Here is a 16,105-nt window from a genome sequence, read left to right as displayed (position 1 = left end):
CCCTCTGCTTTGCATGCAGAAGGTCCCGTGTTCTATCCGTGGTGTCTCCACTATAAAAGATTGGGGATTAGGTGATGGGAAAGACCTCCACCTGAGACCCTGGAGAAGCTGCTGCCAGTCTGATTAGACAACACTGACCCTGATGGACCAAGGGTCTGATTCAGTAGAAGGCAGCTTCATGCATGTTTCGTCAATACACCTGAAGTGAAACAGCCAGAACCTCTCATGCAGGGCTCTTGAGGAGCTGATGTTGCTTCCCTGTTGGAGGTATAAGCCTAACAACAAAGGAAGGTTGCTATTTGTTGTCGTTGTTGTTCAGTCGCACAGTCGAGTCCAACTCTTCGCGACCCCATGGGGTGGCCAAAGTATTTGAGCTTCAGTTTCATCATCTGGCCTTCCAGGGAACAGTCAGGGTTGATTTCTTTTAGGATTGACTGATTTGATCTTCTTGCAGTCCAAGGGACTCTCAAGAGTTGCTTTTACTAACTATTAATATTTAATACATTATAATTTGTGAGAAAGTTCAAGGGCCTCACAGGACCTCAGCAGTCTTTATAGCCGCCATGAGGTACGACAGCAGTGTCACTTCTCAGTGTGGGTGGAGGTCGAGCTTCTAAGAGAGAAGCTTTCCAAAGGACACCTCATGAGATGCTGGCGGAGGTGAACAAGGAAGCCGAGGGTTGACCCTCTCTGAATAGACCTACAGTTACCCAGGGTGGCAGGATTCCAGGAGCAGAGGCTCAGTGGGGGGGAAACGCTCCAGGGGAGAATCTCAGTCGATCTTTTCCCCAAACCCCAGGGTATACCTGCTGCATAGTTCCATTCCATTCCCTGGTGGTTTGTGTATGTGTGTGTCTTGCTGTCAAGTCATAGCCGACTTCTGGTGACCCCTAGGTTTCCAAGCCAACAAATGAAGAGATGGTTTGCCATAGCCTGCCTCTGCATAGCAACCCTGGACTTCCACCCAAGTACTAACCAGGGATGACCCTGCTTAGCTTCTGAGATTGGACTAACCCTAACCCGAGATTGGACTAACCCTAACCCTAGCCCGGGCTATCTAGGTCAAGGATTTCTTCCATAGTGGATGCTTATTGTTTAACTTCTACAGAGCAGAGAAAAGCCGTCTGGGGCATTCACTGTTCCCCCCCCTCCGGCATACAAGGAAAGCGCGTGCGTAAATGCCTCTGTGTTCTTTGTCTTGTGTTGTGTGCTCAGATGAAGAATGTGGCTAATGGAGAGCCAGAGTTTAGCCAAAAGGAACTTGGTTTGGAGACGTTGCGGGTTCCAGGAAGCCAGGCTGAACGAAACAGAATGCATAGACTACCAGTAGATTAAAGTTGGCAGGCTGGAGTTATAACTCTCCTCCTCCTCTTCCTCTCCCAGGGGCCGCCGTTAAGAGATTCTGTAATGCAGCGCTGCATTCTGTGGCTGGGGAGCAAGTGTGTGAAGCGAGGGGTTTTTTTTATTATTATTGCTGGAAAGCAATTTCGTCTCTTAATAACTTCCGCAGTGACCCCATCCTGAGATAATCTCGACCAAAAGCAGCCCAACCTGCATTTACTTTTCCAGCTTACTGATTTCCAGGGCAACAGAAGAATCAATCGGAAGAAACGGAGTATTTTGTCCCCTGCCAGCCCCTCCCCTTGGGGCTTTCACCGCTGGCGGACGCTGGGGAGGGATCAAGTCCCCCGGCTTCTTGCAGCTCTCTCGCTTTTAGGACAGGGGTTTTGGAGGATGAGCGTGGGGAGGCAGTCCCAAGTGTTGCTCTGGTTAGAAGAAGCCTGATTTAGTTATTTACCAATGAATGTCAAAAAAAATCGGTACAATCCAATTACTTTTTGGAATGGGCAGGCTGCCCACTTCATTTTTAAAATGCGTTTGAAAAAATACATCTGTAATCTTTCTCTTTTGGGGGAAAAAAGAAAAACTGGGTTAACAGAGAAATCTGAACCTAATACAAATGGATCATCTCTTTAAAAACTGAAGTCATGACCCTTTCAGGAAACGTGAAGGGGGGAAAAAACTGTGGGAAAACGTTTTCTCAGTCATCGAGCTCAGTGGTTTATGTAATGTAATGGAGCCGAGGTCCATCAGTGGCTATTAGCCACAAGGTATAGATAGGGGCTCTGGGGCAAGTGATGCTCTGTCTTCTTGGTGCTTGGGGGGTGTCAACAGTGGGAGGGCTTCTAGTATCCTGGCCCCACTGGTGGACCTCCTGATGGCACCTGGTATTTCTGGCCACTGTGTGACACAGAGTGTTGGACTGGATGGGCCTTTGGCCTGATCCAACATTGGCATCTCTTATGTTCTTATGTACATTGTTGTGTTCATGCTGGGGTCCCGTCACTTGGAAGGCGCCAGTGATCCGCCCAGGTGACCTTTTCATTCGGCATACACTAGGAACTTACTCGTTACTCATTCCATCAGTCAGGTTGCTTGGAGATTTACCTCCCATCTCGGGAAGAACAATCTGCCTGTTAAATATTACCCGCTTCTAGTTGAGAATATTCAGTTTTGCGGGACAGAGCCGGGCTGCCCAGAAAGAGGACGGACTACAGCAGGAAGGAACACTGGGCGGGAGCAACCTGGGACGTTGATTCCAACCAGGACCTGTGGACAGCCAACCAAGGCTCCATGTTGTAAAAGAAGACCCTTTGGGTGGGGAGGGGTGATGAGCAATAAGTTAGCAATCGGTTGCTGTGATATAATTTGATAATGTGATGACAATATTTGATCGTTTGCTGTGATATGAATGGGTATCGTTTCTTGCAGCGTTCAAAATATTTAGATAAACATTTAAGACATGTTTAAAGATTTTATTTTTTTTGGGGGGGCCTTGTGGCGAATTAGCTATGCACTTTTAAATTAAGAGAACCATGAATTGATTGCTACTATTCTCTCGGCACCTGAGCACTTCTCCGGTGAAAGCACCATTAGGCTGATGTATGAGGCTCTTGCCTTGATGCGGGAGGGAATGCACAGGTGCCAACGGAATAGAATAGCAGCAATTGAAATGGAAACCCCACCTTGATGGAAACCAGCCTGTTTTCCCTGGTGACTTCAATCGTTATGTAAATTGACTTGATTTTAAATTAATCCACTCTGGTGTTGGAGAGGGTTGCCTGTGCTTAGTATATTCTCCAGAGGCTTCCTGGCAGTCGATGGACGTGGAAGGTATGTTCTCTGGCTGTGATTGTGTAGTGCAGAGAAAATAAACATGGATGGGGAAAGAAGGGTAGCTGGGAAAGGAGGCTTCACACGGCCTTATCTGCTGTCCTGATCTTAGCATCATTTCTGACTATGCTGGTGTCCCTCAAAGAATCACAGAGACTTTAATTTGTTAGGAGATACCAGTAGATTTTTTTTTCCCCATTAGGAATACAGAGCCCATCCTCATCTCTGCTGCTAGGATTCCCTTCAGAGAGTAAATATTCAGCCAGCTTAAAGCAGGAACAGATATGCGTTTGGAGTCTAGGTACAGACACGGTGCTCCTCCACCCTCATTTGCTCTGACTTTCAACCTGTGTGGGTAGAGCAAAATTCTGTTTCAAGACACATCAACAGCTTTGCTCAGGCGCGGATCAGATTTACAGTTTATGTGTCAAAAGGTCTCGTCCGTTTGTACACTGAGCTATGGAGCAGCAGGCGGCATCCAGGCGGTCTGAGATGGCAGTGCCTGTTTGTTCACATGGGGTAGTGAGCCACCTGGGAACTGAATGACACTGTCTTCGTTTGCTGCTCCGCGTTCTGTCTTAAATGGGGCAAGGCAAGCCACCCTTGAAATGTGCAACGTGAATTGGTTGCAGTTGGTTATTTTCAGAACAGCACAAATATGCTGCTTCTGCTTTTTGGAGTGAATGAAGACAAAGAACCCTCTAAGATGGTGTTGTACAATGACACTCTACTAGAGTGTCCCAGGAGTCACTGTAGCATCCTGGATGGTTATTATGCTCTGGGATATGGGAGACACGAGTTCAAATCTTCACTCTGCTCTGAATATTGGGGCTGACCTTAGGCCAGTCTCTTTTACTCTCTCTGTCTTTCTCTCAAACACTTTTTTTATACTTTCCATTTATTAATCACTTTCCCCAGTGGGCTCAAAGCGATGTACAGTTACTCAATATAGACAAGGGACTAACAATGTTTGTAGGGGATAGGGAAGACAACATATATTCATTTTAATTGCACACACCGTCACTGCCTGGTGTAGACGTCTTCTGGCTGGATCCGTCATTTTCCCGCACGGCTGCTTGCTGGCCAGGCTTCAGGACCCGTACGTCCATACACACACATAGAGTACAGGATAAGTAGGATGTCATAGTCCCACAAGATATCATAGTTCTGCTGTACACATCAAAAATGATGTGGACAGAATGGGGTGGGTGCAGAGGAGAGCGATGAGGATGATCGGGGGCCTGGAGACCAAGCCCTGTGAGGAAAGGCGGAGGGACTTGGGACTGTTCAGTCTGGAGAAGAGGAGGCTGAGGGGTGACATGATTGCTTTCTTTAAGTAGTTGAAGGGCTGTCACTTAGAGGAGGGCAGGGAGCTGTTCCTGCTGGCAGCAGAGGAGAGGACTCGCAATCATGGGTTTAAATTAAGGGCAGGAAGGTACCGGCTGGATCTTAGGAGAAACTTTTTGGACAGTAAGAGTTGTGCCACAGTGGGATCAGATGCCTAGGGAGGTGGCGAGCTCCCCCTCACTGGCAGTCTTGAAGCAGCAGCTGGACAAACACGTCAGGGATGCTCTAGGCTGATCCTGCATTGAGCAGGGGGTTGGACTAGAGGGCCAGTATGGCCCCTTCGAACTCTGCGATTCTCTGATTCCATTAACTGTCTTGCATAAGACAGGCGGACTCTACAGAGGAAGTAAATATAGGCCATGTAAGAAACATGTGACCTCAAGGAAATAATTCTCTGGCTACGGGGAAGGGCATCTTTCAAGATCCGTGTAACATCTGGAAGGCTGTTCTGATAACCGACATGAGTTTGACTATTCCTTTATGCAGAGTCTAGTGGCTTTTGACTAAAATATCATTTGGGATTTACTGCACAGTTTCTTACCAGTCACTAAACCCTTGTGGGCGATTTCTACTCCCAAACAGCAGGTATTCCTTTTTCGAGTGAGTGCTCAGGAGAGCCCATTAATAACCTGGTGGAGGCTTAGCACCCTCCCCCATTGTTTGCACAGCTTTGCTAACTCTCCCCTCTTCAGATTAGAAGTGTTTCTCAAGTTTCTAGGAAAGTGTGTACATTATCGATTGTGCAGGACTGACTGCACCCGTTAAGAGCATTTCAACCAAGAATGGTATTTTTATTGACACAGAGACAGACACGAGAGAGACAAAAGCTATTTTATAAAAGAAGTAAAAATATTTTGAACATCGCTCTTCCGGTTCTGCATTGGCGGGGTCTTTGCTGAGCTAGTACTTAAAAGTTACCAGGGTTACCCGTAGTATCAATACACCCTGAACCATGATGGTAAACCTCCCCCCCCCCCATAGGTCAATTCCTTGATGCTGCCTCAGAGGAAAATATTTTCAAAGGATTCATCCCCAAGCAGGAATATGCTTTTGGTCTCTCAGTGTTCCCTGTAAGCTGAGTTAGTGTGAGCTAGCTCACCGTTTTTTAGCCTCCAGCTCACAGATTTTTGTCTTCACTCAGGAAGGATGCACATCCTGGCGACGCCGGTGCAGCGCGGATTGCTGTCCCCTGCGGCAGCGATCCTGCGAACACGCGCGGATCCCCCGCCGCCGTTTGGGAACCCTACTCCACAGCTTAGAGGGAACATTGCTTGACCAATAAATGCTGTGGCCCAGAAGTTAATGTTGCTTGCAAAATTTGGGGAAAGCTATGGGATGACCTGTTTTGAAGCCCTTCCAAGCATGGTGGTCAAATCATGAAAGGTGAATTGGACAGGAAAGGAGCAACTGTCTGGCACAAAAATGGTCTTCCCTAACATCACTGGCCTGACCTGGATAGCCCAGGTTAGCCCGATCTCATCAGATCTTGGAAGCCAAGCAGGGTCAGTATTTGGATGGGAAACCAAGGAATACCAGGGCCGTGATGTGGAGGCAGGCAATGGCAAAGCCACCTCTGAACCTCTCTTGCCTTGAAAACCTTAGAGGGTCGCCATAAGTCAGCTGTGACTTGACGGCACTTTCCCACCACTTTCCACCACCAAGATAACTACTTTGGGAGCCAGTTTGGTGTAGTGGTTAAGTGTGCGGACTCTAATCTGGGAGAACTGGGTTTGATTCCCCACTCCTCCACTTGCACCTGGCTGGATGACGTTGGGCAAGCCCTAGTTCTGATAAGAGCTGTCCTTGAAAAAGAGCAGTTTCCTTTCAAGAGCTCTCTCAGCCCCACCTACCTCACAGGGTGTCTGTTGTGGGGAGGGGAAGGGAAAGGAGTTTGCAAGCCGCTCTGAGACACCTCTGAGACTCCCTTGGGTAGTGAAGGGCAGGGTATAAATCTAATCTCTTCTTCTTCTTCTTCTTCTTCTTCTTCTTCTTCTTCTTCTTCTTCTTCTTCGTCTTCGTCTTCGTCTTCGTCTTCGTCTGCTTTGATCTCTCTGGGAGGAAACATGCCGGGTTGGATCCAAACTAAATTTTCCATCAGTGGAGCAGAACTTTTCCTGCCTCCCCATTCCCATTACAGCCCACCGGTCTCCATGGAGTACTGCTCCTGGGGAATAGGGACCCTGAAGAATGACATGGGGGGTGGGAATCTACGGTGGGAAAGGAGAGTCCATGGAAATTGCCAGCTTAGTTTGGGGCCAACCCACTGTGTTTGACAGGGCCATGGAGGTGAGATTACTTCTAGTTCACCACCGCTAATGTATATAGATATCTGGAATGTATCTGGGACCTCAGGAAGTAACTAAAAAGGGGATTCTCTGAGGTCCCGGGGGGGGGCCGGGGACGAGATCTTGAGGCAAGTGGATCCTTCTCCCCATTTGCAGCCCCGATTTCAATGGGTTGAGTGCTCTCTGATGGAGGATCCTCGTGTGTCCCCTTCAGCTTCTGTAGGGAGACTGTTCCTATACATACATTCTCCCCTCAATCTGCTTTGTGAAGAACACGGGAAGCTGCCTTCTACTGAATCAGACCGTTGGTCCATCAGGGCCAGTATTGTCTACTCAGACTGGCAGCGGCTCTCCAGGGTCTTGGGTCAGAGTCCTTCCCATCACCTACCACCAGGCCCGGAGCTCCAGTGGGGCATCTTGGGGCCTGGCCCCCTGACTTACTGCCAAGGCCCCCTGGCTTCCCATCCAGCCCCCCCCAACTTCCAATTTTTAATTTTATTTGTGACACTCCATTGGGGGTGGGGGGGGGAGTGCGGGGTGCCCCCTGACTTATTTAAAGCCCCCCTGAATTTAAAAATCCTGGCTACGGTCCTGCCTACCACCTGATGTTTTAGCTGGGGATGCCGGGGATTGAACCTGGACCTGCCGCATGCCAAGCAGGACCTCTGGTCTACAACCCGTCCCTGAGCCGATGATTAATTTCCATGATGTTTTCCCCGTGTGTGGTTACAGGGAAGTATGAAAGTAACTTAAATTTCTTATTGGCACCGTCTGTTATGGGGAGACTCGTGGCGATAGCAAGAGGTACCACTTTGGCCACTTGTTTGGGGGTTTTCCCCTCCATTTTCGCCGCTTTCTTACTGGTACTCCATTCCAGCCCGTACCAGCTAACTTTCACCCCAGGTTTTAGGGGTGGTCAGGCAGTTGTGTTTCCTCTCTGAATAGCAGTGTTGGATCACGAGGGTGACTCACCGCTCTTTGCAGTCGGCAGCAGGATGCGTGCGAGGATCGCTGCATGCTCACCTGTGCAGTAGGTGATGGTTCTGGGCAGTGAGGCCATCAGGTGTGCTGAAATTGTTGTGTGTGTGTGGGGGGGAGGAGACGGAGCTCAAAAAGCTTTAATTAATCTGCCCTGAGACGAATTGGAAGTAAGCTAAAGAAGTGGCAGCAACAGAAGAGTGAAGCAAGATAAGCTGTGGTGCGGGTAAGGATAGCCTTGGCTACAGGAGCCTAAGGCACAGAGCTGAGAGATCAGTTCCAAGGGCTGTTGTTTGGCTGACATCTTCTCCCTGTCCCATCATGAGCAGCACGTGAATGGCTTGACTAGCAAATATTAATTTAGTAATTTATATCCCACATTTCTCCCCACTTGGGGAGCCAAAGCAGCTCACTGCCCTCCCCGTTCTAGCTTCCCTGGGAGGTTGGTGAGGCTAGTGTGTGTGACTGGCCCAAAGTCACCCGGCAAGCTTCCATGGCAGAGGGGGGATTTGAACCTGGGTCTCCCGGGTCCCAGTCCAACACCCAAACCACGACGCCACACTGACGCTCTCTGTTCTTGCTGTTGTCACGTGACGATGCATCACCAAAAGATCCTTCACGAAGGCATCCAAAAGGCACATGTCTTCATTTTATTTACATATATCTAGCCATCCTTTTGCCATGAGCTGCATAGCCTAGGCTGGTCCAATCTTGTCAGATCTCGGAAGGTAAGCAGGGCCGGCCCTGGTTGTCATTTGGATGGGAGACTGCCAAGGAAGTCCAAAGTTGCTGCACAGAGTCAGGCAGCGGCAAACCATCTCTGTTCATCTCTTACTTTGACATCCCTACGGAATCAACATAAGTTGGCCGTGATTGGTCAGCGCTTTCCACCACCACCCTTCCTTTTAGTAGTTCGTTCCCAAGACAGCAGATAATAGACGTAACGAGGTAAACCCAGTCCTCCTGCTGATTCCTTGCTGTCTCCGCAACTCTTCTGCACCCGTGGAAGAAACACCCCTCCTTCACACAAAGCTGCCTTATACTGCATCAGACCCCTTGGTCCATTGGAGTCAGCACTGCCTAGTCAGACTGGCAGGGGCTCTCCAGGTTCTCAGGCAGAGGTCTTTCATGTCACCTGTTGCCAGATTCTTTAGACTGGAGAGGCGGGGGATTGAACCTGGGACCTTCCGCATGCCAGGCAGAGGCTCCTCCCCTGAGCCGCAGCACCTCCCCTACTTCCACCTTCCTGGAAGTGAATTGCAAAACAGGAAGGCAGGTGCTTGTTGTTCCAACAGGTGGGCTCTCCTCACTCAAGGCCAGGTGACCATGGGCGACACCTTTCTGGCAGTCACAATGGGGGGATTCACAGGCAATGGCGTTGCAAAGTTCCCTCTGTTGTACCGCTCGGTGGAAGGGGCCTTGTTCAGAGACGGAGTCCACAAGCTTTCTGCCTGTGATGGAGCAGGCAATTCTGCATCCCAGTCACCAGGGGACACTTCCCGCTCACAAGTGGACCGGCCTCTGGAGCTCGTTTCCAAGGGGACCGCCCACAACTGTATTCCGTACAGCTTTCCGGCTCTCCGCTGCCTCCCACCAGCTCCTTCATATGTCTGGAGAATTCTGGCTGCCCATTTTAATCAGCCCGCCATGCGATTGGGTGTGGAGGACACCGCTGGAGACGTGGTCGCCGTTGGGACCCTCTTGCCCACTTCACGCCTTGGGAGACCAACGCCACCTGGCCCTTGCCACTGCAGGACAATGTGTTTGGACAGTGGCAGGCCAGCGTGCCCCAGGGAAGGGAAGGCGAAAGCTGTTCAAATTAACTTGATCTTGGCTCCGAAGGTCTTCATCCAGGCTTGGCTTGTGAGCACTGGAGCTGCATTTAGACAAGTGGCAGGTAATGGGGAGAGCTGTGAAGTGCTGGCTGCTCAAGGGCCTAATTACACCTGTACTTATGCATCCCTCTCCCCCCCCACCCCCCCCGCACATCACTTCCTTCCACCCATCAGATGATGATGATGATGAGACCTATTTATAGGGGCAAAGTTTCTTATTATTCAGCGCGGCGAAACTCTTGCCAATCAAATCAGTACCATCTGCATCTTTGATTGCTGCTTAATAACACTGTGGAACACTTTAATTAAAGCTGGATATAAATAGGCTTCGTCACTACCCCCCCCCCCATTTTCATTTTGACTTACCTAGGTAGCTACCACCTCCTTGCTTATTCTAAATAAATGCAAATTGAAGGATTCTTGGCTTGGAGACTGAGAGATCTCCACCCATCCACGCCCCAAGTAGCTCTGCCGAATCAGTTTGCCTGGCTCTCTTGCAGGGCTTTCCTATCTGTTTTTTGCTCATCTGGAGCAGAGTGCCTAATGTCCCCCCCCCCCCAACCACGTGCAGCCAGATCTACTGGCCAATGCAAATAAGTCTCGATAGCGTAGCAAAGCAGTGTCAGAAGCATTTGCACGTTCCAGTATGCGTGTGTTGAAAGTAAGTTGTCTAAAAGGAACAAAATTTGTGATGTCTGTCTAGGACCACCAACCCCAAGTGTTGTGGCATCCTGAAGACTAATTGTATTCTTCTGCTACAACGAAGTAAGTCATTCATCTCGAAGGTATTGCAGCGTTGTTAGTTCAGTTGCTGGAGGCTAAAGCTCAGATGAGACATTTACAGCTTGCAGGGGTCAGAACACAGGTACCTGTCCCTACTCACTGTCATGCGGAAAACAAGGTGTCTTCGAGTTCTCCCTTTCGCTCCGGAGCACTGCAAGAGGAGGGAGGAGGGACTTGTGGCTTCCCTCCCTCACTGTTTTCGCCAGGAGAAATGGCCATGGATGACCCTGCCCCGTTCTCTGGCCCTGGGTACAGCTTAATATCAACCACCGTTTAGTGCCAGTGGAGCCAGAGAACAGAAGCAAACAGCCCCCCCCCTCCCTGCGGCTGTTTCCTCTGTTGAAAATGGCAAGGGATGGAAAGCAGAAGTCCTTCCTTCCCTCTGTCAGCGCTCCAGGTCTGCACTGAGAACTGAAAAGATAAGATATCCTGTTATCCTGTGTGACAGTCTGGATGGACACCCATCTGCTGACCCATGGAATCTGTAAACCTAACTGGAGCCTAACTCAGCCACCTCTGAAGCACTGGCCCAAACAGATACCCCCTAGCTCACAGTCCTCCTAACCTCTGTGCTGTCCCAGCTCTCCCTCCTGTGAGTAGAGAACGGGATGCCCGGCACAAAATGTAGATGTTGTTTTTGAACGCCCAGCAACTGTCTAGTCCTTTACGGCTTCAGAGAGAGAAGCATTTGAAATGGTGCTGGGTGGGATTTCCATTGTTGGTGTAACTCGGCTTTTCTGTTGGGTGTGGGTAGAGAGTGCACAAGCCTTAGAGCTTTGTGCCCACAGATGGCTTTCGTCTTTGCTGGATTTTCTGTTTTCTCTTATTTGTTTGGAAGTGCCACCCGTCAGATGTGTGGGCTGTCATTTAATTCCAGGTTTTCTGAGCAGTATTCCTCGTTTTGCTTCAGCTGAGCCAGGGCTTGTTCTAGTCTTGTTTGCCAATTCCTTTATTCAATATGGGACACACACACACGCACCATGTTTATTGGCATACACTGACTGTGCAAGGTGAGCCCTGTATCTGGCACGTGCAGATCCTCCAACCATTATTGCCTTGCTATTGGGGGATTCTCCCAGTTGGTGATTTGAGGCTCCCTGCCTGAGAACACGCTCTAATTTCTCTTTATATACAAGAATATCGGAGATTACGCCAGTTATCCTTCCTGGACCCTGGGTTTGCAACAGCTCCTGGTTTTGTTCAGCAGAGGGCATCTTCTGCTTGGCCTGCATCTGTCACAAAACCATTTGGCATTGGGTTTTTTTTCCCATACTGATTTTCGAAACTAGTAGCAACTTCAAGGGGATGTTTTTCATTTCATCTCCCCGCAGTTGCAGAGCTCCGGTTTGTCATCTCGAATTGATAGCTCTCCACGCTCCTGACTTATTTGGATGATGGAGCTGCTAACTGCTCTGACCCCACTGTCTGATGTTCTCTTTATCATCTTCTCGCAAAGGGAGTGATTCTGGCGCCGGGAGGATGCAGCTCTGTCAGAAGCGCAGGAAACAAAGAGCCGATCAGCAGGGAAGGCGATGTCCTGTTGGCGGGGGAAGGCCAAGCTCTTGTATGGTCCTCTGGCCGACCGTTTAACAAGAAGCAAACTGTGCTTTGACTTCTGAGCACATCCTTCCAGAGGAGCAGGATGGGTGCTCAAGTTGGCGGGGTTGGGCAAATACCTCCACCCAGAGGTTGAAGGGTCCTCTGATCTTTTCCGGCACCCCATACAAAAATGAGGGATTGTGCTCTCTACCCTCCACCCCGCTTACGTCCTCTCTGGTCTTGGAGCCATTCTGCATTGGCTTTTCCCTCCGTTGTTTTACCAAACCCACCTTGGAATAGAAATTCCCCTCTGCATTGCATGCCGCTTTCACTTTCTTTGATCATCGGGTTTTATAGTACCCGCTACACTCCATGCTGCTTTCACTTTCCTTGATCATCGGGTTTTATGGTACCCTCTACACTCCATGCCGCTTTCACTTTCTTTGATCATCGGGTTTTATAGTACCCTCTACACTCCATGCTGCTTTCACTTTCCTCGATCATCGGGTTTTATAGTACCCTCTACACTCCATGCCGTTTTCACTTTCTTTGACCATCGGGTTTTATGGTACCCTCTACACTTCATGCAGTCAGTATGGCATTGCCCCGAGGTATTTGAATGTGGTATTGAGCTGCACCTTTGGTAAAACAACGGAGGGAAAAGCCAACACAGAATTGCCCTCGGTTTGCAAACCCGTAGCAAGATGCTGTCTGGAAGTCCTCTCCTGTGTAAGGTTCCGTGACACTGAGAACGAGAGGCAGTGACTCTTCCTACCTTTAGATAAATAAATAGTCACTGTTGCTTTTTTGCTCACCTGCCGGGGCGAATGAACAACAGCAGCTTGCTCACCTGCCTTCTCCCTCCAGTTGTCGACTGCTGCTCCTCCTGGTAGCCTTTGCTCTTAACTCAGGTAGGTGAGTGACAGCTAGAACGCTGCAGGCACTGCAGCGGCCCTCCTGACTACCCATCATGGGAGGAGGGGAATCCACCTCTGCTTGTGGGGGCAGCATGTGTATCGAAGAAGGGAGGAAGGATTGGCTTCTGGGAGGTGAGTGATGGCTGCTACCCTGAACTGAGGGCAAGTTGCGACTGGTGCGGCTGCGTAGTATCTGCACATCCACAGGTAGCGGGGTCTGGGCAGCTGCCTAACATTTCCTCCCCCACCCCCACCCCGACATTTGCCCTGACTGTGGTGCATTGCCTGTGTGTGGATCTCCCGATCCTGGAGTGGGCCCTGCAAGAAGAAGAGATGGCAAGGGTTGTAATTCCACCCAGCAGGACGCAGATTGCTGCAACCCCTGCTGCTCTACTTTTTGTCATGATTAGAGGCCGTGGTTGGTGCATAGAGTGTGAGCTTCATTCTGTAAGCGTAAAGGTAAAAGTTTCCCTTGCTCGAAAGCCAGTCGAATCTGACTCTAGGGGGCGGTGCTCATCTCTGTTTCCAAGCCGAAGAGCCAGTGCTGTCCGCAGACATTTCTGTGGTCATGTTACTGGCATGACTAAACATACAGAACTGGAGCCAGAACTGGCATGACTAAGTCATACAGAACGCGGTCACTTCCCACTGAAGCAGTGCCTGTTTATCTACTGGCAATTTCTTGCTTTTGAACTGCTAGGTTGGCAGGAGCTGGGACCAGAGATGGGAGCTCTCTCTGTCAGGCAGCACTAGGGTCTCGAACTGCCAAACTACAGACCTTCCGGTCTGTGGCTCAGCATCTTAACCTCTGAGCCGCCAGTAAGCATACAACTTCTAATTGTTGCCATATGGATAACAATCTTATGCAGTCATAGGGATCTGCAGGTTCAGGTTTGGAGACGGCCTTCTCCTCTGTCAGGCGGTTCTTCCGTTGCAGATTTCCACGTGACACCATATTGTACGCTCCCGGCTTCGAAACGCTCATCCTTTATTCTTGTGTTTCAACAGGTGCTAGATCAGAAACTTGCCCTTCTAGGTGGAAAGCTCTCCGATAGGCCCAGACAAACCTTAATCAGGTGTTCCTTCTTCCCCTCAGACCAAAATGGCTACCGTGACCCACACGTATTTCGTGGAAGGACAGACATACTCCGTCCCCCTCATCCAACCAGATCTCCGCAGGGAAGAAGCCATCCATCAGATAGCTGATGCACTTCAGTACCTCCAGACGATCTCGGCTGATATCTTCAACAGGTATGTTTTGGCCGTGCTGGCGGGTGCTGCGGGCTGTGAAGAAAGCCTAGAAAGCCGAGAACTGGGCTCTCTGCACTGGCTGGTTGTTTCTGAGTGACCCGTCTGCTTTTCCGGCGGTGGACCAGGAGACGAAAAGAACTGGAGCCAGAATTCGCCTTGATCCTTCCCGCCACCCACTCTTCCTCCGCAGAGCAGATGTGCGAGCTACAGCACAGCAAATGCAGGCCCACCTGTTCCCCAGCAGATCATTAGCACTAGGGGAGATTCTTACCTAGATAATTTCTGGGCACTTCCCCCCCCCCCCAGATCTTGTTTTCATCACCAAGCAAGCAGAATTCCCCCAGCAATACTCACGCGCTGGAAAGGAAACCAAGCCTCTTATATAGTTTGGCTTCTTTCCTGTAGAAATGGGGATGATAACCAAAACTGTGTTTGTGCTTGAAATACTTTATGGCCTGGCTCCAGCATAGTTCAAAGAGAGCCTCTCATAGAATCATAGAGGTGGCAGGGGCCATACAGGCCATCTATTCCAACCCCCTGCCCAATGCAGGACCAGCCTAGAGCATCTCTCACACTAGGAGTCCTCCCCCCCACACACACACTGATTAGGATAGTCTGATGTGTTGCTTTGGTGCACAGTCCTTTCTTGTGGGAGGCGGAACATCTGCTGGGGCTTGACAGCAGCTCGATTATGGAACAGTCATGCAGAGGGAGCGATCATTTATTGGTAGGTAAAGTCTGGGCAGTCTTATCAAATTGTGGTTGACGTAAGTACTGTATTGTAGGGGAGGGCAGACCTTGGTTCCTGGGAGCGTCTTAATTCTTTTTCAAGAGCCTTGGGAGCTACCAGTGACAAAAGGAGGGGTGGGTGGGTGGTGCTCATCACAAAATGTGTGTGTGTGGGGGGGTACGATGAGTGGAAGCAGTCACAAATAGTTACCTGTAAAATAAAATGCGCTGTTTCAGAGCAGGTCTGCAGTGTGCGTTTGGGGACACCTTTCCTTTGTTGTTTTTCCCAAAGCAAACAAACAACAGCAACCCAAAGTGTAACTTGTCCTGTAGGGGGGAACTATACAGTTGTCTCTATCACCCCCCCCACCACCAATAGGAGAATAGGTTTACTCCAGGGGGCTTCAGAGGGTAGCCATGCTGGTCTGCAGAGAGCCAGCGTGGTGTGGTGGTTAAGAGCGGCAGACAGCCTCTAAGCTGGAGAACCCGGTTTGATTCCCCACTCTTCCACGGGGTGACCTTGGGCCAGTCACAGTTCTCTCAGAGCTCTCTTAGCCCCACCTACCTCTCAAGGTGCCTGTTGTGGGGGAGAGTGTTGCGCTAGGCGTGTGGGTCTACCCAAAACAGCCCCTTAAGGACTTCCCAGCTTACCAGCCTCACCAGCTTTCCACTGCAGCCTTTGCTGTAGAGCCCCTTATAGTAACCACAATAAGGCAGTCCAGTGGTACACTATATACAAAGGCTTTATTTACAATATCCACAAGCAAAGTGCTACGCCAAGACATTCAGTACAAAGAAGGAGAATACATGGTAGCTGTACAATCACTTATATACAAAGTCCCACCAATCAGTGTCATGCTGAGTCACTGTGACTGCACACTGTCCAGTGCCAGTTTGAACCGGTTGGAACTTGTTCTATCCATCCACCTGCTGACAGGTAGCTGTCAGCTTAGATCATAATGATCTGTCTACTGGAGATTAACATACAACAGAGAGGAAGGGGAAAGGAGACTGTAAGCCACTTTGAAGCCCCTTAGGACAGAGAAAAGCGGGGTGTAAAAAACCAGCTCTCCTCCTCCTCCTGTTGCTGCTGCTGCAAAACAGTTCAGTTCGAATCCAGTAGCATCTTAGAGGCCAACAAGACTTTCAGGGTGTAAAGCTCTCGAGAGTCACAGCTCATTTTGTCGGACACAAGTAGAAACGGAAATCTCTGAGTCCTTTTATCCTCCTCAGAAGTTGGGAGGAGTGATTGCTGCGATTCAGCTCT

General features: G+C 49.8%; 1 protein-coding gene across 1 annotated transcript in view; it reads left to right on the top strand.

The window, feature by feature from the left end:
• The first annotated feature begins 13,959 nt into the window (after positions 1-13,959).
• LOC107108296 (WAS protein family homolog 1-like) overlaps positions 13,960-16,105 on the top strand; it is a 45,275-nt gene continuing 43,129 nt past the window's right edge. Inside the window, exon 1 of the mRNA XM_015408716.1 lies at positions 13,960-14,109. Coding sequence (XP_015264202.1) covers positions 13,961-14,109 — 149 coding nt within the window. The 5' untranslated portion in view covers position 13,960. The remainder of the gene's footprint in view (positions 14,110-16,105) is intronic.

The sequence above is a fragment of the Gekko japonicus genome, unplaced genomic scaffold (genome assembly GCF_001447785.1).
Source record: "Gekko japonicus isolate JY-2015 unplaced genomic scaffold, Gekko_japonicus_V1.1 scaffold2213, whole genome shotgun sequence".
Taxonomy (NCBI): Eukaryota; Metazoa; Chordata; class Lepidosauria; order Squamata; family Gekkonidae; genus Gekko; species Gekko japonicus.
This window is presented reverse-complemented; position numbering and strand designations above follow the sequence as displayed.